This window comes from Podarcis tiliguerta (genome assembly GCF_965153285.1).
Source record: "Podarcis tiliguerta genome assembly, chromosome: 1".
NCBI classification, from domain to species: Eukaryota; Metazoa; Chordata; class Lepidosauria; order Squamata; family Lacertidae; genus Podarcis; species Podarcis tiliguerta.
This window is the reverse complement of record NC_139534.1, coordinates 37501191-37524972: the sequence shown is the minus strand read 5'-3', so window position 1 is coordinate 37524972 and position 23782 is coordinate 37501191. Positions and strand designations below refer to the sequence as shown.

Here is a 23782-nt window from a genome sequence, read left to right as displayed (position 1 = left end):
TTGCAGTTTCACTTTAGGTTTGTATAACGCCTAATCACAAAGCTTTTCAGTGTAGCTGTTATTAACTTCTTTCATTAACTTATATTCAGGAAATATGTTTGTTTTAAGTAACAATAAAGGGCCACAGCCTTTTAAATGTCTGGGTGTTTTACCACTGCACAATTTGTGAATACGCAATGAAAGAAACGTAAGGATTTATCTGGTATGTTTACTACCCTCTCTCACTAAAAACATTGCCGCAGTACATTTTAATTTTTGTTTACTCCCTTGAAAACCTCTATTTTAATTTCAGCTGGATGCAGTAAAAGCTATTGCTGAGCCAGTGTTGATTAACTGCCCCTTTTGTTAAGTGCTCTCAAAGCAAAAGCACTGAGGTATATACTGGAAATCAGCGCATTTTACTGGAGTACAATGAGACGCTCATAATAGTATCTAGGTATACTTGGCATTCAGCAAGTCGTATATACTAATGAACCTGATACTTTCAGTGTTGAATTGTGTGTGCATCTGTCTGTCTGCAAATACTGGAAATCACGTAGGACTCTGTGTATGTCTGTGTATATATATTATTATTGAAAGAAAAAGGAAAAAAGAACCCCTGGAGGCATGTTCATGAAGATACTAGAAAACAATTAAACACAAGGGCATGAGAGATGCACCTACCATGAAAGAATCTGGTTGTACCCGTATTGGAAGTCTCTTTCCTGACATTTCTGGACAGGATATGTCAATTGGTTCTCATGGAAGTAAAGGACCTTTTTCAATTTGCCAAGGTCAGGCCGAAGGGCAACGAGTTCAGTCAGGTTAAGCACTGAGCTTGCAAAGAGGATCCTAAGAAACAAGGAAAGTAGTGTTTACTGTCTACAAGCCTGCTCAAAAGTGTCACCCTTCACCCTTTCCCTCCCACCGCTCTCCCCACAAGAAAAACATAACCTCTATAGGGACACATCAGTGGCTAAGCCTTAATACCATGTAGCAGCATTCTAAGTTTTGATCTCTTAAAAAACAGCTGCTAAGGACTCAAGTAGAAAAGCACTGAATCTCATTGGTTTTCTCAGCTCAGTTACAGAGAGATGCAAAGTAAAAGAGAGAGAGAGAGCTGGATGGGTTTTATTGAAAAACGCTAGAAAAGCTGTGTCTGAAGGACAAATGGAACAAAGATAAGGCTGACTGGGGAATACTTTGCTTGCCAGTTTCATTACACTTTACTTCTTTATGCAACCAACTACTGAAATTCAATATATGAGCCGGTGTGGCACATGCTCATGTTATGACATAAAGCCTTTTGATTTATGCAATAGACATATCTACTGTGGTTTTTATTTTTCATGTTAAGATTTCCTTTCCCTACTTTTTTCATATTAAATATCCACCATAGCATTTGTTGTTTTGTTCATTCTGTCCCATCTATTGCCACAGTACTTGGAGCAGTCAGTAAGACTTGTCACTGCTTTCAAATTATACAACACAGGTGCAGATCATATGGTAAACCTGGCTGCCTGAAACAAACTTAAAAAGCTATAGAAATATGCAAATGTAGTACTTAGTATCATATGGGCGACTCTTCTCCAAGCAATGAGAAATTCCAGGGGTGTGGTGCTTTAGTTTTCTTTGGGTAGAACATCACTTTAAGCTTAGGGTATTCAATATTTGAGTTTATTTAAAAATAAACAACCCAACAAGCTTCCAGAGCTACTGCCCCACATAACCAGAGCTACTGCCCCACATCTAATCACCAAAGAGTCTAATAGCTTGCAGAGCCCAGAAACTCAGTTCTCGTCCTACTTCTCCACACACACACACACACACACACACACACCCCTAGATTACACCATCCTCAGCTGAAACTAGGGTGGGGAGAATGCTCCCTACTCTTTTATCTGATGGTCCGTCCGTCCCCCGTCCCCCCTGCTAAACAGCACATTGCTGTGTGGTCCTGTATCAAGAAGCAATCTTCTAACAATTAGCTTTCACAGAGACACATGACCTGAATATCCCTGGCTGTTAACACTCCTTTGTCAAGTCCAAGACTCTGGCCAGGTATTGCCTTAAGGGCCTTAACGTTTAAGGCAAATTCATGGTGACAGTCCTTTTCACAGAAATCTGACAGCAAAACCAACAACAATAGCATAACAAGTCGTTGACGGAGAGTGTGGCTATGTTAAAGCTAAGTCACCTCCGACCCGAAACACCCGTTTCCTTTTACCACAAAGGAACACTAACACAATACATACTCTCTTTCAAATCCACTCCTTGCGTTAATAAGGAAAGCAAACTGTGATTGAATATTGTATTCTTTAACTCTCAGCTCCTTGTTCAGGATTTAACACTAAATTGAATTATGTTGAATATGATTTTCAAAGGAACCTTCCAGAATAAATTGAGTTGTGCTTGAATAGCTACCACAACATCCTGGTCACACCTAGAGAGGCAGAACTCAACGGCTCCACCTTTAAGTGGAGCCTCTAATATTAAGGCTAAATCAGAGATTGGATCCGGAGAAAACTCTACAGAAGGAGTGGGCAAGAAGATTACTTTTCATTTTCTCCTCTTCCAAGTAACACCCATAAAAGCATCTTCCAAGGGTCAAGGGGCCTTGTTGAAGGGAACGGGCTGTGATGTGGAGGAATCGCTGAAAACTGAGAAGACGCACCTTTTGTAAATTGGGCTACCACTCATGGGTGATGCTACCTCATATTCTGGCATCCCCCTCAGCACTCTATGCCACAGTCCACCCCATTTAGCAGGGAGTCCAACACCTCAAAGTAAGTTTAAAGCAATGTGCAATGGGGGAGGGGGGTACATAACTTCCCATGTACCTTCATGGGTTGTGACTGGCCAGGAACAAGACCCTGGGGTTGTAATGGATAGCCTAATGAAGATGTCGACCCAGTGTGTGTCAGCTAGGAAGGTGGCAAAATCCATGCCAGGGATTATTAGGAGAGGGACTGAAAATAAAACTGTCAGTATTATAAAGTCGTTATAAAGTCGCAGCTGCATATGGAGAACTGCTTGGCAGGGGGTTGGACTCATTGGCCCTTGTGGTCTATTCCAACTCTATGATTCTATGAACTGTGTACAGCAGCCCTCCAGATGTTTTGGGACTACAACTCCCATCATCCCTGACCACTGGTCCTGTTAGCTAGGATGATGGGAGTTGTAGTCTCAAAACATCTGGAGGGCCGAATTTGCCTATGCCTGGTGTAGTTTTGATCAACTCGCCTCAAGGAGGATATTGTGGAGCAGGAAAAGGTTCACAAAAGAGTAACAAAAATGGTAGGTGTGATGGAGCAACTCCTTCATGAGGAAAGGATACAACATTTGAGGCTTTTTAGTTTAAAGAAGGTCAAGTAAGACGTGACAGGACGAAGGTGTATAAAATTATTAATGGTGTGGAGACAGTGTTCCTCACCCTTCTCCCTCATAATACTAGAACCCGGTGACATTTCTCAACCATATACTGGCAGCTGTTGAAGCACCTCTGAGGTAAAGTCCCGTGACCATTCATTGCTAACTCTTGCTTTGCTTATCTTACTTGTATGGGACCTCTAGGTAACTAAAAAAACCACAGCTACAAAAGATTTTACTTCCCCACTGAAGCGATAAAACTGTGCTCTTTTAAAAAATAAATCTCATGACATTGTAAGAACGCACGCACAGTCGCCCCACAGGTCTGTTTTGTACCGCCACGGAGCCACGGTTTAAAGCTTAAACAACACCTGACAGGGCACGTTACAGTGAACATGCCCACAGAGGAACTGTGTATTTGTCTAATGGACTCCCTACGCAGGGCACTGGAGGATATGATGAGGCACACTTCCACTTAACACCTAGTGCCAGGGAAGGGAAAGGAAGTTTTATTATTATAATGTTGCCCATGACATAAATATATGTCAGCTGTCATTCCGTGTGACATCAACTTTCATTTTACCTCAGGTTATTATTTCAGTAATAAATCCTAACAAGGTGAGCTTTATCATCCCACAGAGTCTATCTAGGAGGTAAGGACACAAGGTGATACCAAGAACGCAGGGAACATGATAATTCCTGACAGCTGCTGCTTGAGCGCAAGTTAAATTGAACAGTTTGTCTCAGCATAAAGATGTTATAAGGTTTTACATTTAATTTTTTTACATAAAACCCAGAGAAAGCCTAGTTAGGCAATCTTTCACAAACATGACATACTACAATCACTGCATAAGCTGGATTAGTGCTTATTACCATGCTACTAGAGAATTAAGCTGTTTTTAGACCACCAAAGAGCTTTAAATTGCAACTTTTGTCTCTGTAAGGGAAACCTATATTTAAACTGTCTGCTAAAGTCAAATTAAAACAGCTACATCATTAGCATGTTATCTCACAAAATAAGAGTAAATTTAAAACTGCCGTTAACATTATTCTTATCCAACCTGATCAACGTTACAAAATGCTAATGCGCAGTGCATTTACGCACACGCACGCTATATACCATGTTAGCAAACACAAGCCCGCTACCCAGCAAAAAAAGCAAAAACAAAACCCAACATTTATTAAGTGATCATCTGTTCTAAATATTCGACACAAAAGGATGCCAAATACTTTACAATGGTGTAGTCAGCCACATGCTTTCCCAGCGCAACCCGAATTTGCCCATAATTGGAACAAATAGAGTAGGCCAAACTCACATGTGAGTGAATGAACTGTTTGAGACTTTCATAGCCATTAGGCACATGTGTGGTGTATTAGATACACATAAATCTGAATACATATTTGCCTGCCCCTTTGGTCTGCAGAATGTAAACTTCAAAATAACTCAGCATTTACGGTGAATGATTTTCCCCATTTTGCCACAGGGCTGGTGAAGGGTGAGCATGACTTTTGGTGGCTCAGTCCTATGAAATGGCTTTGGGCGCGCTGGTTCAGCACTGTTCTGTACAGCTGCAGCTATAAAAGACCCATCCAATTCTTGGCAAACAGGTGCATGATCTTCTGGCAATGAGCTGCTTGCCAAATATAACTCTTTCCTTTATTCTGAAAGGGAAGCCTGCCCTCCACTACAAACAAAAGTACTTTTGCATTATATGAGTGGGGGAAAGGCACCGGTAGCATGCCTGGGAATGCATTGCTCAATCCCACCACTCATAAACTATTCCCTTGGCTCAAAGGGTTATATAGTTCAGTGCTCCAACAGTGTATGTTGGCTTATATTGTGGATGTTTGCTCTGTATTATTTTATTAATACTAATGCTACATATTTGTAATGGCCTTTGGCTACAATAAATGTATGAACTGCGGCTGTCAGGAATGTTTCTACTTATCTGTTGTTGCTCTACCAAGAAATGGATAGAAGCAAAGTTGCCGGCTGCAGGTTTTGCTAAGAACCAGGAAGCCACAGCAACTAGTTCTTATATCAGAGTGGATCCATACAGATTAAACCGGCAACAAGTACAGGTTTTCACCCCTTCCATAGAATGTAAAATAAAATATATTATTTGACTCCTGATAATTGGCAACATATAGGCAAGAGGATTGAGACTACTGACGAATACTCCGTCTCCCCATATATGAACAGGATGCCAAACTAAAGAAATGGGTCAATTGATTGCTTTGTTTTTGGGTTTTTTTTGGGGGGGAATGAGTATTTATTCATCAGCTAGCATTATTCATGCATAAAACATAACAGATTACTTACTTTAATACTCAATTATTTATTATATATTAATATTCAATCAACATGTAACAGTTATATTTTGATACTGTATACGAAGGGAATGTATAAATCACAACAAAAAGCTTTTTCATTTGTGCTTCAACAATAAGCAACTTTAAAAATTCAAACAAAGATATAGAGCAATAAACGATAATATATTAGAATCTATAATATAATAAATAAAAAATGAGGACTAATTTATTCTTGACATAGTATGTACAAATGTCAAAAGGCTTAGATGATATAAACTATTTTATAAATTCAGTTTTTATACAGAAACTAATTTGAAATGTTTACAGAAATAATTAAGTCTTACTATTGTAATGTTCTTTATTTTTCAGAAGAAGCCACAAGGGTTGTCATCCCTTTCATCTTAATTAGTCCATGTGTTTGTTATATTTGTTATGTACTTCCATAAACATTTACAAACATTAATTGTTATGAAAAAAATATTTTTCCTCTCAATGTAATTACTATATGTACATACTAATATATAACTAGCAAATATCTAGGATTGCAACTCATTCATTTATTTTAGAATGTGAACTGGTGTCATCCCCAAAAAAGCAATTTGATAAATCATTCAGTGAATGCTTCTTTAACCCATTTTCTCTCTATAAGGAGACATACTGTCCATTGTCAATGCACTGAAAATGTTTTGTCTTCTGAACTCCAGCCACAATGGGTCTGTAGTGACTCAAAAGCAGTGCACTGTACTGGAAACCAACAGGCATCCTATATGACCTTCACATGCATTTTTGTGGACACCTGAAACTACTGCATTCAGTTACTCCTGGTTATTAATTCTTGCAGCATGGGCTTGCATGAGTGCCCCATCTTCCATTATTGTCTTGGTAACATGACAAGCCTGAGACCATGCATAAGGTTCCTACATGCCCCACCTTGTATAACCTCCCATTTTTCTGGGGCTGTTGCAGCATGGAGAGGGGCACTTGCAAGTGTGTCTTACATTGTCACCATGTTGCGGGAAGGGGGGGTGCTGCAAGGCCTTCCATACCATGCAGACTGGTTCCCGATAGTCAAAGCAGCTGGAATGCAGATGCAGATCTGCTGTTCTCAATAAAAGTAAATTGGGTGCATGCATAGCCAGAATACAGAGACCGGGGGGGGGGGGGGGGGAGGTGTTCAAAAACTGTATTATAGGAGAAAAATGCCATAGCAATTTATCATAAACTGTTCTGAAATAGGCATGTTTCTCCAAATGCAAATGGTATAGATGTCTTTCAAAAATACACCTTAAAAAAACAAGCCTAGGCAACAGTATTAATTATGTTGTGGACATGAATACTGTCCCTTAAAAAAATGAAGTTATGTCCCCCCCCCCCCCCAGTTTTATACATTCAAGGTGCAGATTTCCTGTTTTGTTGCTCAAATTCTGATCTTTTTCCAAGATGTTCTATTAAAATTCCTACCAACTACAACAGCCAAATTACAAATTGTTCTAGTTTGGGGAAAACAAGTGGGTTCCCTCAGTGTTCCAAACTCCCATTGTTCTAGGTGCATTTTGTGACAAGGAATTTCATTAGCGCAAGCAGTTTCTGAGCTCTGGGCACAGAACTGAGCCTAAGATTTCAGATTAAAACTGCAGAGTGGAAGGAAAAGAGGATCTTTTTCTTCCTCCCCACTTCTAGCTACTTCCTGAAGCCTGGAGAAGATACCCTCTTAAGAATATTAAGGGAGTGGGCAGGGGAAGGACTAGACCATGTGAAAAATGAACATAATATTTTAGCTGCAGTTCATTCATTTTCAGCTTTGTATTTTTGTTATTAAAAAGGAGTGCCTAGACATTCCGTTGTTGCGCCCACAACCTGGGTTTAAGGTGCCATTTAGCTCCTAGCTTTCAAATCTCAGTTTCTAACAATGTCTTTCCTCAAGATTAGTTTAGCCCTAAGAAAGTAGACATGCCTGTAATTTGCTGAATCTCCTGCTGCTTACACAAGCGCAGGATGTTTTTTTTCATTTGTCAATAGATTGTTCAAGGAAGGAGTCAAGTCTATTCATTGACAGATGTACAGTGCTGTCTCCCAGATTAGGAGCTAAACTTCAGAGAAGTTATATGCTATGAACAGAATGCTTTAAATGGGGGAAGAGTCCAACCAACACCCAGCAAACCAAACTGTCTCCATGGAAATACCACCTCATTTATTTCACAGAACCAACCAAAGTCTGTATTACTTAGTAATAATCAAACCATCTGGGCTTTTGTTTGCAACATCAATTCCTAATCATGGTCTCTGACCCAAGTTGCCAGCATGGCCATTTTTCTGGTAATCCTTTTCCAAGATGATGATCCCAAAACACTGTTTACATCAGGTGGGAATCTGTGGTTCTCCAGATAATGTTGAGCTCTAGCTTCCATCAACCATGTTGGCCACTGGTCGAGGCTCAGGGGAATTTCAGTCTAAAAACATCTGGAAGGCTACAGATACCCCAACCCTACCATAAATCAGCACACCGCTAGCCATTCCTACTGAGGCATTGTACATAAAACTGAAAACTGATACCCTATCACAGTTTCACAGAGTTGTTCAGGAAGAATAAAGGAGCTATAAGAAATTTTGCACTCCAGTGTAAGCCAGGTTATAATATTCAATTGGCATAAATTGATAAAATTGTTATCCTCATTAGAGGTATGCTATAGCTGCTGAATTCCAGTGCTAAATCCCCAGTACAGTTTTGATATAGCTTTCCAAGAGCAATTCCAAACAACAGCTAATCAGATAAGTATTTTTATATTAAGCTGTAACATCAAGAAGTAAACTTTAAAAAGATTTTGAGATAGACTTCTGAGATGTAACGAAAGAGCCTTTAAAGACTGCTTTTATTTTTAGGTAACTTCATTCAAGCTTCCTGAGTTTTATGAGGAGTATGGTAATAATTTTCTCCTCCCTTTGTAGTTAAGTTTAGCCACAATTAATTACTGGCAGATACACATTTTCACTTTTAGACCTGATGATTCACCACGAGCCATTATATTACCTTCTTTGCTTCCATCAAGGGACATACCAAATAAGTAGGGTGACCCTTTTTTTTTTTTTAAGAAAAAAGAAATGGACTAGCTTCTGTTTCTGAGAGAATATGCAAGCTTATCTGCAGACACAAATATGCAAACTCATCTACGATACACTGTAACAAAGACAGCAACCTTGTGCACAGATAAATCTATAGAAATTCCACTGAAATGAAAACACTTCATGGACAAAGCTGTAAAACTGAGGCTATGCACTCTGACCTGGAAACAAGGTCCACCGAAAAGATTCAGCCTTTCCCCCCTATGTAAACTTGCATATGATTGCACTGTAAGATTATTTTAATGTGCCATATGATCAGGGAAGGGTTATTTTATTACCAGTATAATCTTAGCAGAACATAAACCAAGTACAAAGTTTACCCCAACTTCTTAGGATTGGGGCACCTTATTTGAAAGTTTCCCTATCCTATAACCTTGCTAGCCTTGTGAGTGGGCAAGGAACACCTACTTATGAAAGATTTGCCGTAATTATTTGGAAATGTGAGAAATACGCAGTCAAGGAGTTGGGAAAAGCTAGTTGAATACCATCCAGAAAGACTGCAGTGGTCTTTCTGGAAGGTGGTCAGTACAAAGCATGCAAATGTACTTCTCTTCATATGATCTTACATTCCCACCAGATGTAATGAGACTACCATCTTGGATGGCTTTAAAAGAGGACTATTCATGTGGGATAAAGGCTATCCAACAATGGCAACTAGCCAGATGCTGATGTTCTGCTTGCCCTGTTGAAGGCAGAATGCTTCTGAATACCAGTTGGTAGGAACTGCAAGCGGGCAGCATCATGCTGCACTAAGGCCCTGTCTTCCCAAGTTGGACATTGTGAAAGCAGAATGCTACACTTAGATGGGCCTTGACACTTTTAAAGGATGGCTCACTGCATGAATTCCACCAGCTACTTTTCTCAGTGTGACTGCTCTAAACATGCTTGTGCATGTGACTGCATGTAGAAAAGGGGCATGTGACCCAGGCACACTAAAAAAAGAAATTTCTGTGACCTAGTTCTTATATTTATGAAACCAGCAATCTTCTTAGCATTCTGTGCACAAGTACTTTCCTGTGCACAGAATGTGATTTGTAAAAGGGACACCATGTGCCATGGTTTAAGGGTACAAAGTATTCCAAATGGACTTCCTCACTCAAATGTTATATTATCTGTATGGTGGAGGGAACTGACATGTGCCTACTCCTCCACCATGTAAAGTGGCTTCCTAGGCCCCATGGAACTGGGCTTGTGACTGCAATAACTCCAAACTGCCAATACAGTTGTATAAATGGTTCCCATATGTACCCAGAATCCGGATACTTCCAAATCATGTATCTCTCATCTGGAGAATATCATGAGATGACAATAATGCATATGAAAATTGGACCATATGTCAAATCCAAAGAGGAGAGCTGCAGGAGTTGTCAAATTCCGTTATCTTCTAGAATGGGATTATAGCATGTAACAATAGCTAAGCACTCCTACTTCCCTGAGCACTGAGAAATCCAGGGGACTATTATTACCAGGGTAACTTTCATTTGGATGCCATGAGGAGGAGGACTCACTTACTCACGTCTTATGGTATCTTTGTAATATTTATTTACAAATATACAATGAGAGCACCAGGCGTGCCAGGTTTCGCTCCACATAGGGAGTGCCTGGTGCGCATGTGTTATGTCATATGCACTGCACACGTCACATGGTGTGACAGGTCCCATCAGACCCTCCCATGGCTGCAATGAGCTCCATGGGGACTGGGCATGCCATGTGACATTACACGTGTGACACATTGGGTTGCCCAGTCAGGCACCCATAGTGGAATTTTTTGTGGGTGTCTCAGCACCCAGGGCCCTCCATAGATGACACCTGTGGAGAACATTCTGGAAGCAGATGCCAAAGATGGACAGCAGAACTGCTAATCCCGTTAGGTTTCCGAAAAAGGAAAATGTAAGGTGCTTCATCTTCAGAAAACTGCATGTAAAAATAAATAAATCATGTTTTGCTTCTACCTGTGGTTTGAATCAAACTAAGTTATTTTCTGAGGCAACCCATTGAAATTAATGGACCTAAGTGAGTCATGACTATTCATTTTGGTGGGCCTATATTTAGTATGACTAGCATTGGTTAAAACCTTGCATTTCCTCCAACCCTGATGCATGTCTTGAAGAAAGGCTGGAGAAAAATTAAGGAATATTAATCTTTAAAACCCCTTTTGGAGGGTTCTTGGAGACCATCTTGGCTGTGAGCCCTGGAAGAGCTGTTCCCTGCTATGCAGGCCCTTTCCCACCTGGCTTAGGAAGGCAGGGCCCTGACTGACTCCAACTACAAAAGCTGAGGCTGCTGAAGAGGCCAGAGACCATTTTGGCTATCTCTTAGTGCAGACCCAGGTTACCAAGCCTGAGCTTCAACAGACACTGCTCACCATGAACCCCCATTAGCAGGACTAGCAGTAGATATGTTCTACTACGCTTATGATGGTATTTTATTTTCTTGCAAGCTATGCCATTTTAAATGTGCATTTTATATTTTACTTCCTTTAGTAATGTTTTCTTTCAAAATGCTTGAAACACTTTTTTGTTAACTTTGCTGAGTTAAATGTGCATTCTGTAGTTGACCTCCTTTGTAATGTTTTATTTTGAAATCTTTAAAGATAATATTTTAGCTTCCTGTAAATTACATTGCTTTGAATGTATACTTTATGTTTGACTTTCTACAGTAATGTTTTATTCAGTATTTTAACGTAGGTTGTAAACCTCTTTGAGATTTTCTTATTAAAAGTATAAAGCAGTGTAGAAATGAGCAATTGTAATCATAATAAAGCTTATTTGTTGTATCAATTGAGCTTAACCCAAACTAACTATTCCCGCCAAATGTTTTTATAACATAAAACCGTATTCCCACTGTAGAAGAACAAGGTAAATTTCCGGGGGGGGGGGGTGAAACAGGATTTTCCCAAGAAAGCTAGTCCTTGAAAATCGAAGATTGTCACAAAACCTGAGCAGCTGGCAACTCTGTCACCATGAAGTATCCATATGGAAGACCGAGATGTGTCAAACTACCCAAAACGGTTTTGGATAGTGTAGAGAGACTGAATAAATAATTCAGTATCTTCAACACTTTCAACAGCAGGTAGTGGATATGCTACCTGCTTCTATGATGTGCCAAAATGTAACATGTGAGAGAAGGAGAGAAAGAATGCCTTTTTCTTCAAACTGTTGCCATGTGGATATATTGCTTGAGGAAGTTCTCGTTCTGGAGGCATATGATGCCTATCACAGGTTTGTCAGCAGCAAGCAACATGGAGTTTGTTAGCAGAAGTATGGCTGAAAATAAATAGCTGACAAACAACTTTGTAATAAGTGTACATAATACTTTCATTTTCCTCCTATTAACCAGCAAATCAAATCGGTTTTCCTTTTTCTTCTTCTTTTAAAAAATCAGGATATTCAAAGACAGCGCTTACAGAACAAACATAAGGAATCCTTTTCAGATATGCATATGTAATTTTTACTTATTACTATTTAAATTAATGTTTTACACAGACAGAAATTACAAAATGCTAAGTGAAATGCCCATGTGTGCATATGTGAAGAGACAGACAGACAAACAGAAACACACGTACACACACACGACTGCTTCTTTATTCATTTTGTAATTTCCGACCGTGATAAAATAGCAACCATAAAATGGAATATATTCTTCCTTGGCATCCTTATTTTAAACAGGCAAAACGTAAAGCAGGAGGGAATGTTGCAAAAAAGTTTGTTTGAAAACAGACTATATAATCACACAAATTATTCCAAACTATAATCCATAGGGTCACAGTCTACGACTGGCATTTAAAGATTCTTCTGGTTTTTAGTGTTTAGTTCACAAGGGCTGGTTCATACACTCACACCTGCATTTTGATGACTACAGCTGGGAGACATGCAACAGGGACAGAAGTAACCCAATGAAAAAGTGCAAGTATTACCACAGTATTTGAAAATGCTCAGTATCTGCCCAATACCTGCATGCAGTTTCTGAGACCCAACTCTTCCCTTCATTGACAGCATGCCTGATGTGGAAAAGAGAGGGATGTTGTTGTATTTTTTAATGTGGTGCCCCAAACTGTGTGGTGCAACAGCTTCTCAAGGAAGGTTCTTCATGACCCCTCCCCAAACACACACATATATATGGGTTTTAAGATTATTTTATTGAGGTGGGTATTTTTTACATGGAACCTACAATTTTTAGTTGTCTCCTTATAAGCTGCCTTGAAGAGCATGGTATAAAAATAAATAAATAAATTAAATTTGTCTTTAGCATTAAATCCAGCAGGAGGAAGTACACAAGTGCTCTACTGTAGTGTATTCTGACAGGTTCGTTCACGTGTTTGCGAAATACTGTAATTTAGATTCAGTGAAATGTTTCCCCAAGTCTCCAATGCAGCTCAGGGGGTCATGGCATGGGAGGAATTAAAAGAGTGGAAGTTCCATTGCACAAGCAGGTATTCCACTCGCACAGGTATGTGATCTTGGACGGAGGACTAGTCTTTTCTCAACCTTATATTTTATGTTTTGGGGTTTTTTAAAAAGCAAGTTAGAACTGGACTTTAATATAAAATTTCATCTTCTCCAGATACACTGGTTTTCTCATCAGAGACTTTCTAACCAAGATCAGCGCCTCTTGCTGACTCTAATGGTGATAAGTAGCTAAAACAACTGCAGCAAAGCACCGTAATAGAGTCAGTCTTATATCAACAATGTAATAAATGTTTGATACATTAGTTTATTATTGACCCCTTAGTAACATTGCAAACAAAAATAGCATCTCACTACTACTACTACTACTACTACTACTACTACTACTACTACTATTAAATAGAGTGTTTTTACATATCCTAATCAGACTCAGGCTGGACAATCTCCTATCTTGTGAAAAAGTCAATTTGTAAAACATCTAAACTGCATTCCTTATGGAGTAGAAACGTCCTTCTACATGTTCCTTTTTACTAAGAAAAAATAAATGTAGCATCAGGAAAAAAAGTCCCAGATATACTAGAGAAGATTCTCAAGGTCAGGATATTTATTTGCTTTTTTTATCTCCCTATCTCCCAGTCCACCCTCAGTCTCCAATTGTGCCATGATTTTTATTATCATGTTGCAATGGGTTCTTTCTGGATTTCACATGTCTCAGTAGGCTGAGCACAAAACCAAGTCTTAATCAACTTGCCTCAGCAATTAAGGTTTCTACACACTGACCCCCTATTCCAGCACACACTCCGCAAGTAACCTAGTTCCTTGGACACTCAAAAATGCACCGTGCAATGAAAGGGAAACGGTTGTCTATTTCTACCTCTTCCAGGAAAACATACAGTTCTGTGCCAGGGCGCATATACCCAAATTCAACATAATCTTTATTCCCCCTGCGTTAAGTATGGTATGCATTTAGCATCATGTACCTCTCTGTTTCCTCCATGAGTAATAACTTGGTTCAGGTGTTATTAATAAAATCAGTTTTATTTTAAATAAGGATGCTATTCCATAACCTTTGAAGCTCACACATCAGCCTAACTTGGCCCAGCTTTAGCTCATCTGGTCTTTAAAATTGTTCCTTTCATGTGGTTGGCCCATGAGCCATGCATACTGCCTCTCAATCAGGCCACTGTACACCAGCAGTGCGAGGGTGATTTGCATGATCTGCATTGTGCCGTTTGAGCTTCCATGGTCTCTTAAGAGCCATGTACAAAAGAAAGCACTGCCAAGTAACGTAGAAGAGTTTACTTAAAGCAGATGAGCCTATTTTAAGTTGAGCTGCCTATAACAACAACAACAACAACAACAACAAAACAACAAGAAGAAGACTAAAGACAGAAGTTTTAGGGAGAGCCTGTTGAATCTATTTGTAGAGATTCTGAACAAGAGATTGGCAATTACCCTTTTTAAAAAGGAGGCGGCTTTTAGAGAAATGAAGCAAAAACAAAACCCCAGTGTATTTAAAATACAGAATCAGACTTCCATAAACTTTTCTTGCATCTCTGAGTTTTGGGCATCATGCTGTGCTGCCAATGTAATTATTCCATAGGCCATAAATGGATACGATGACATTAGATTTTCTACTTTTATTATACTTAGATTTAAGACAAAATTAAAGCAAATTGCTTTGATTGCCTAATTCTTTTTTTCCTCCGAAAATGCCCTGTATTTTAATCAAATGTGATCAATAAAAGCTGTTGGATAGGTCATTATTACGCAAATACCACTGCAGTGGTCTCAATTAGAAGTCAAGAAAAGAGGGGGAAGTACCAAAATCCACCCAGTCTTCATGAAAAACAAACACTGGATTTATATAAATAACCATAATTAGTTGCTTACCTTTCCAGGACACACTGCTTTCATTCTGCAAATGCAGATACACTCCTGGCTGCTACCGGAAAGAACACTTTCCCATTTGTAGTCTGAGGAACATCAGAGTCCTTCTGGGTTAGACCAAACGCCTTATGCCCCTAGGAAGCCCCAAAGCAGGACCTGAGTTCAACAGCACTCTCCCTACTTGCCCCCCAGTAACTGGTATTCAGAGGCTTACTGCCTCCCACAGTGGAATCAGAGCAGAACCATCATGACCATTAGCCACTGATAGCTTTATCTTCCATGAATATGTCCAGCCCCCTTGTAAAGCCATCTAGGTTTGTGGCTATCAGCACATCGTACAGTAACAAATCATACAATATCCTTGGTGAGGTGTGGCGCCCAGAATTGTGCACAGTATTCCAAGTGTGGTCACATTATGATATTCAATGTTTTATTTTAAATTATTTCAAATTTCTTTCCAAATGATGCCTAAGATGGAATTCTCTTTTTTTAGGTGTTGTTTTTTACAGCAGCCACAAATTGGATTACAGTGGTACCTTGGGTTAAGAACTTAATTCATTCTGGAGGTCCGTTCTTAACCTGAAACTGTTCTTAACCTGAGGTACCACTTTAGCTAAGGGGGCCTCCCACTGCCACCACACGATTTCTATTCTCATCCTGAAGCAAAGTTCTTAACCCGAGGTACTATTTCTGGGTTAGCGGAGCCTGTAACCTAAAGCATCTGTAACCTGAAGTGTCTGTAACCCAAGGTACCACTGTACAGTTTTATTACACTATCTATCACAACTCAATATCCCTTTCCAGGCCAATCACTACTATTTCAGACTCCCTCCAAATATAGGTGGAGTTGGGATTTTTGTCCCATAAGCATTGCTTTAAACTTGCTTACACTGAATTGCATTGGCCATTTTGATGCTCACTCCCTTAGTCTGGAGAAATTCTTTGGAGGTCCTTTCAACTCCTTTTTGTTTTACTACCATGAATAATATGGTATCATCTGCAGGATTGGCCACCTTGCAGATCACCCCCAACTCCACGTCAATTATGAACAAGTCAAAGAGCATGTCTCATTTTATATCTTTTGGGGACTGTAATACTTGTTTACATCCCTCCATAGCAAGAAGGGTCTAGTCATTCCCACTCTCTATTTCCTGTTCTTTAACCAATTTTAAGACGACATTTCTACTTATCCCATGACAAGAGTTTGTTCAGAGCTTGTTTGGCGAGCTTTTTCAAAGTCCAAACATACAATGCCTACCATATCAATCCTATATGCATGATTGGTGACACACTCCTTCATCCTTAGCTTAAACTCTGTTACAGCATGGGCTGTAATTATGAGGCAGACTGACGACATGCAGATGACACAATAAAGCATAGTTTAGCATGACTACCAAGAGCTTTTCACTCGCACATTCCCTGCTTCTCTTGCAGTGAGGAGTTGAGAAGTTTTCACTTTCAATTTCCACTAACTATAGTTGGCATATCATCAGAATTCCAAACTGTTGTTTAATGTTAACTATGGTGTGTTTAAATAAGTCAGATTCTGAACTGTTTCTTCATAACCATAGTTAACATTAACATTCATCAGTATGGATGACCTGACAAATTGGGGTTGAACCAACAAAGAAGTGAAACTTTCTAAACTCCTCCTCATTGAGAGGAGGGGAAGGAGCAAGCAAGCCCAAAACTTATTGCAGTTCACTCACATTACACTAAACTATGGTTTAGCAACATGTTCAAATTCTCTATTTACATCTTGTGTTTCGAGTGAAACTTTCAGACTTTTCCAGAAATCAGTGACCAGAAGATCTAGACTTTAAGAACACTAAATTTAAGCTTTCTATCTTCCATGTAAGTCCAACACCTATTTAGGACCACGTTTCCAAATACTGACTGATTTAGTCAAAATTACAAAAAAAGCTTAGTAGCATAATATTCTTGCAAAACAAACTGGAGCTCAACCAATATTCTACTCCTAAAATCACCTTTTAACGGCAACAAAATATAGAAATGCTGAGGAAAGTTGGAGTATTACAAAGCATTTTTGCCAGATAACATTTTTATTTTTTATTTTGAGTGACTCAGATACTAGACATATTAAGATGATACAGGCATTGAGATGTTCCGTTTTTCACCTTTGTTCACTTCAGGAAAGCCTGCAGTGGCGGAATGTTGAAGCGTTCACAGAAATTAGATTTTATCATCATACATGGCCTTGGCAATTGTACCAGATACTGCAATGTCCTGATATGACAGGTGCTGTGAGATGCTACCTTTCAGGGACTCTTCACTGATGACATTTTTCCTGCTCGGTGTAGAGGAGGGAAAAGTGATAATCGTAATGTGTGATGCCGTGATTACACCTGTTTGCATGACACTCATTCATATCAACGGAGCGCGTTCTTAAACACATAGCCATTCCTAAAATTACAGTGCATCTTCAATGAGGTTTTAAAAAGTTTAGAAGTGCAGCCAATGTACTCCCAAAGCTATGTAATATACAGGTGAAATGCTGCTAGAGCTTCGCATGACACCCACATACCCTTTATGTTCATGCCACAGAAGATACACAGCCAGATTAAATTGCACTGCTGATACTGAATGACTAGCTTTCAGATGCAGGGCTGGTGGATGATGATACTGGGTTACCTTTATTGAAAGAAGTTCTGTGCATTTCGTGTAGCACAATGATAGTATTTTGTAGTCTTAAATAATATCCATAGTCTTTAAAAAAAAGCCAGATGAAAACACTGCAGATAATGTGCTGTGCTATTAAAATTTTGTGTGTGCGCATGCGCACACCCACCTAATTTTTCTCCTAAGAGTCATCACTACTGCCTAAAACTAAAAAGTGATAATTTAAGACATGTAGTTAGAGAGGCGGGGGCGGGGGGAGTGCCACACCTGCCTTCTTTTAATTTCACATCACAATTCTGTGATGCGTTCGGAGAATATACGGCAAGAGCCACTAGCACAGGAATCCAAGACATAAACTGCATTCATCCCGTAATTCAAGCAAAATGTGTTTTAAAGGATTTGAGTCTGCAACCGTCTTGTAACTAAATCAGAACCAGAAGCAGAAGATGTGCGCCAAACAGATAGATATCAGTTTCCTTGAGCTTGATCTGATTAAAGAGTAGCTCTCCAGGAAAAAAAAAAAGTTAAATGGGCTGCTACGTCAGAGAGCAGGAAAAGATAAAAATAGTTCATGACAGGAAATAATATTAAACCAATAATATTAACCTGTTATGAAAATCTCCCAACTTTTTGTTTTCAAAGCTTTCTAGGATGTGCCCCTCAAATTTATGGCTCTCCAGCTTTTACATATTACTGTCTTAACTGAGGCAAGATTGAGATGAACAATTGCTATTCTCTAGTTATATGGACCTGATATATACAAGGGATACATCCATGGTTATGTCATTTAATATAATATTCAGAGATGTTTGAAGAATTCAGAATAGAGAGCTGTCATGCCATCACATTTTTTATAATATACAATGACATTTAAACATTAAATTAAGATGAATACATATTTGTTGCTTGAGAGAGAGAGAGAGAGAGAGTTGGAGTGGAATGCAACTAGAAGATCATTACTCTCCTGGGGAAAAAATTAAGGTAAAAGTTTCTGATATTTTTCTTTATAAAACTTTCAAACTTTTTAAAGTACCACCAGTCATTGTATTAAAAGAACCCCTCTTTTAAGCAAGTTTAAAGAAATTAAATAGAATTAATGGCAGAAGTAGACATTACAGGAATCATTTGGGTCACATCATTTGGCTTCTTTTCAGCGAGAGCTGAGCAGAACTCAGTTCCGGCACCTCTCAGGTGGACGCCATTGCCATTGTAAGAGAACAAGGGAGGTGTTCATGGTGAGTTCTGGCACCTCTTTTTCTAGAAAAGGAGCACTGGGTCACACCAAAATACATCTTGTACCAGAGCAGAGCAGGAAGTAGGACTGCTGTTTTCAGTGGCAGCCCAGTGGCCCCTGCAACATCCATCTGCCATTACTTTTAAGTCAGCCATGCTGACATGTTCCTGATATGTACATCTCTGTAGCTCAAAGAGGCCTTTCCCATTAGGTGTAAAATATGTCAGTATTCTTTAGCTGGCTGAATTAAAGCAACAAGTTATTAAAATAACCCACCCACCTCCTAATATCCATTTTAAATGTCAGAAGTGTAGCAAAACACCATCAATCAAATGAACTCTTTTCGTTTTAAAGCACGGAGGGGGGAGGGAGAGAGAGAGAGATGGACATTCATCTCGCACATAGCTGTGATTCAAGATTTCTCAGAACTAAACCCTGTAACATCTGACCATTAATATGCTGGCTTAGTCCTGGGTCACGAAGCATCTTCTCTCTGATCTTTTTATTCCTCTCCATAGGCAAGCAGCCCAGACAGTAACTTCACTAAGAATAAAAATATAAACAATGTGAAGTATTATTCAAATTTCAGAAGCCTCCTTCAGTATAATTTGAAACACATGACACTATTAATGAGACTCCACTGGTGTGGCGTGGGATGTGCACATTTTGCATTGGGAAACCAGGGGTGTGGCAGGGCAGGGAACAGACAGATTGTTTTCCCACAGATGTACAAAATGGAGGGGTCTTGCTAGTATGCCTACAGGACAGCATAGCTCTGCAGGGCACCAGTTTCAAATCCTGCACTGAGAAAAAGCCAGTATTTTAAAAAGCTCATTATTTCAAACCATCCTTGTAAAAATGAAAAAAGAAAACTGCTTCTCTTTTCAGATCACCTCCCATCTTCCTCCTTCCCTCAGAGGCCCAACTCATGTCAGTTTTGTGGAGTTCAGTGCTTAAATTGAAGAGGGGCTACAGCAAGGCTGTGAAAGCTTTAGGTCCCCCAGATGTTCGACTGCAACTCCTATCAGCCTCACTATCATGGCCAATGATCTGGGATGGTGGAGGTATAGATCAGGAGCACTTGGAGAGCCAAAGGTTCACCAACCCTGGGCAAGAAAACTCTCAGCCCCCATTTGCTACTATTTTATTTTGGCCCTTTCTCCCAAAACAACAACAGAGGGAACTGTTTCTTTGCAGATGAACATTGAATCACATGAGCCCAAACCTGCTGTTTGGAATGGACCAGCCCAGTAAGAACTAAGACAGAGATACAGAGAGGTAACTTACGTTGAATAAAAAAAATTATGATTTGCTGTATAGAAATCATGCAAATGTACATTTTGCTGCAAATACATGTTTAGGGAAGCTGTTGCCTGAATTTGAGTCTGTTTTGCATCAGAATTCTGTGGACTTAGCAAGAGGGGGAAATCCCACCAATTACAGAAAATTATAAGTGAAATCAGTCTGGTATATTCTGCAGATGAATTACAGAGAAATATGTTATTAAGTGCACAATCTGGCTGGTTATTATTATTTCTTAAGCAAAGTGTCAAACTGTTTAAAATGCATTGACATGGACAGAATGGTCCATCCTAGTTATTTATCTATTAAAAAAAAACAAAAAACCATCACTCCCACCCTAGGTAAATCAGTACATCAGTACTGTTATGATCATTTCTAAGGCTGGTCCTTGTGGTCAAAAGGCAAGATTGGTCACATGGAGAGGCAATTTCAAGCCGAAAACCTTCCATAATATAGTAGTACCTCGGGTTAAGTACTTAATTCGTTCCGGAGGTCCGTTCTTAACCTGAAACTGTTCTTAACCTGAAGCACCACTTTAGCTAATGGAGCCTCCTGCTGCCGCCGCACCGTCAGAGCACAATTTCTGTTCTCATCCTGAAGCAAAGTTCTTAACCTGAAGCACTATTTCTAGGTTAGCGGAGTCTGTAACCTGAAGCTTATGTAACCTGAAGCGTATGTAACCTGAGGTACCACTGTATTGCATGTTTTGATCTTAAATTCAGTAGAGTACACTATGGTTACACATTATAGCCAGAAGTAGAGAAATTTGTTTAGTACTTATGTACAGAGATAATTTAGAGATATTACACCAACATAAATGCAATGTTGGACTTAAACACCAGAAAACACACCTTGGGAAGAGATGGAATTTTGCAAACTAAAACACATTTGCTATTCTTGTCAAGCCAGACACTTTCAATATTCAGAAGTATACCTTGTGAATACCACCATGAATATTCAAAATATTATGCACTTACAGGTTCTAAAGCAAATATATAGCATTCTAATCAGAAGATGAAATCCATATATTTGCGGTGCCTATAATTAGATTAAGGCTGCAATCCGATGGTGTCTGGGAGGGAGGCTCAGAGGACATAGGATGTTTTTGATCCCCCTTTCTGAGGCTGGAGAGAAAGGTCTCACCCTGGAGAAAAAGTTCTGACTAAAGAAATACCTCTCAGCCATTGCGGACCCTGGATTCTGTTTTTTCCTTTGCCCTACTGGTTTTGGTAGAGGGACCAAAATGGACATACAGGGAATGCTTGGAGAAGGCTTAGAACTTAAAAATCTATAGACTTCCCGTTTACCTTAACATGCCACAGAAATTGGGTGGGGGGCATACTTTACTCCTGGAGATGCCACATGTATTCTCAACATTTTAAGGAGGGCAAAATAAAATAATAAAATCAGCTTCCAGTTGCTTTCTGCCATGTGTCTGACAAGGCTCTGGATATGACATTTGGATTGCTATAGTGGGTTCTCTGTAGGGTTTTCCATTGAATATGGTCGAAAAACTGAAGCTAGGGCAGAATTCAGCTATTGGAACATTGACAGGCACCTGTGTATGATGCTAAGCAATGTACACACCTGCCGATACATTGGCAGTTCAAATTTAAGGTATTAATGCTGACATGTAAAGCCCTGAACAATTTGAGATTTAATTGGAACCCAATGGGGGGGTGCAGGCCTTCTCCCACCAGTAAATGTGCTGTCTAGTGACGTATAAGGCCTTCTCTGTAGTAGCACCTAGCTGTGGAATCTCCTCCCCCAGAGGCATTACTTTCAAACACAATAAAGTTATTCTAAATTCCAACATTTCATCATCTCCATGGTTTATTCACATGCTGCTTTTCTATGGTAAACCATGCTCAAAGGGGCATCACAAAAAAAAATCACGTGAGGAAACAATAAGATTTCAGGAGAACGCATTGCTAATTACAGACATGAAAATTTACAAATACGAATAGGCTAATCAAAAAATCCCTAACAAGAGATGCGAATGCAAGATCCTAATTTAAATAGCAGGGCAAATAAAAGCATTTAAAACACTAATAATCTTAATTGTTCCGTATTCAGCAATTAAAAAATAAAATGCAAGGTTTGTCATCCTTTCCTATACAATCAACTACAAATAAGTTAGTGGGACCGAAAATGAGTCGCCCTACGCTGCAGAAACTGGCCTCCAACATGACTATACATGATACAATTGGGCTAGTGACCTGGAAGGCTAACAGCCTTTAAATGTAGGCTGCAGTAATTGAGACAGTCAGGGATTCAGTATTGACTTTTGTGAGATCAGCAGCCTTACCTAACTGCGGTATCTATGTAAACCTGAAAGCAAACTGTATCTGACTTAAAACAAAGCAATTTCTGCTGGCAGAGAAGTGGCCTGCCTGCCCTTCCCCAAGGCTGAATTTCTCACTCTCCTAGAACACAGCCAGCCTTGATTCTTCACCTCCCTGAGCCAGATGGGTAAATACAGCCTTAGGCTTCCCTATCCGTAAGTGGACAGCTCAATGGAGACGTCTAAATGCACAGCTGTGGTCAAATCTATCAGATGAAATGAGGGTTTTACAAAATGGTGGAAATACAAAACAGGAAAAAAATAATATTTATAGGTATACATAATCCCCCTCACATAGGCAAAGAATAAAGAGTTCAACAAAGGACAAATAAACAAATTGTATATATTACTAAAATGTTTGCAGTGTTTTTCTTTTTCTTCCCTCCTCCTTTTCCCATAAATTTTTATTAAGGAGTTTTCATAATACAATAAAAAACAAGAAAACAGAACTGAAAACAGAAAGAGAAAGAGAGATGGATAAACAAAATGCAAAGCCCTCTCTCATAGATAGCTCTTAACCCTTGTTGTCACATAAAAATGCATGAACCCTCCCAGCTCTTACCTGGGAGCTTCCCTTTCTTCCCCCAGCTTCCTATCCTGGGAGATCTTCCCTTCCCTGCCTCTCACACAGGGTTTTTCACCAACCACCCAGCACCCTCATGTGTGTACCCTCACTGACCCAGAGCAGAGGACACACACACACAAACAAACTAACAAAAAGAGGCAAGAGCAAAGCAAAAAAAAAAGGGAAGGAAACTGGAAGATAAAAAAAAACCCCCGCTTTGAGGCTGGCGGGGGGGAAAGCAGCGCTTCCCCCTTCGCCAGCCCCAGAGGATGGGGGGCAGCGGGAAGGCGCGTGACACCATCCCGCTACTCCCCAACCCGGCTTCGAGGCTGGAATTCCCCCACCTCGTAGAAAAGCCCGCAGGAGCCGCGCACCCTTTGAAGAGTGCGCCCCTCTTGGGGGCTTTTCCCCGAGGAGGGAGAAGGGACTGACTGGCCGTTTCAGCCCCTTTTCCCTCCTGGTCGAAAAGCCCATAGGAGTCGCGCACAGCTCCTGTGAGCTTTTGCGGGAGGTGGGGGAATTCCGCCACCTCCCGCAAAAGCAGGGAGAAGGTCTTGGAGTAGCGCACAGGCTGCTTGCAGCCTGTCCGCTGCTCCCAGAGCTGCGGGGGGGGAAATCAT

General features: G+C 39.9%; 1 protein-coding gene across 8 annotated transcripts in view; it reads right to left on the bottom strand.

The window, feature by feature from the left end:
• GTDC1 (glycosyltransferase like domain containing 1) overlaps positions 1-23782 on the bottom strand; it is a 199273-nt gene that overhangs the window by 107097 nt on the left and 68394 nt on the right. For 7 of the 8 annotated variants that reach the window (XM_083411100.1, XM_083411096.1, XM_083411098.1 and 4 more), the window contains one exon: positions 664-831. The exons of the other annotated variant lie outside the window; for it this stretch is intronic. In XM_083411100.1, coding sequence (XP_083267226.1) covers positions 664-831 — 168 coding nt within the window. The remainder of the gene's footprint in view (positions 1-663; positions 832-23782) is intronic. 8 annotated transcript variants of the gene reach the window in all.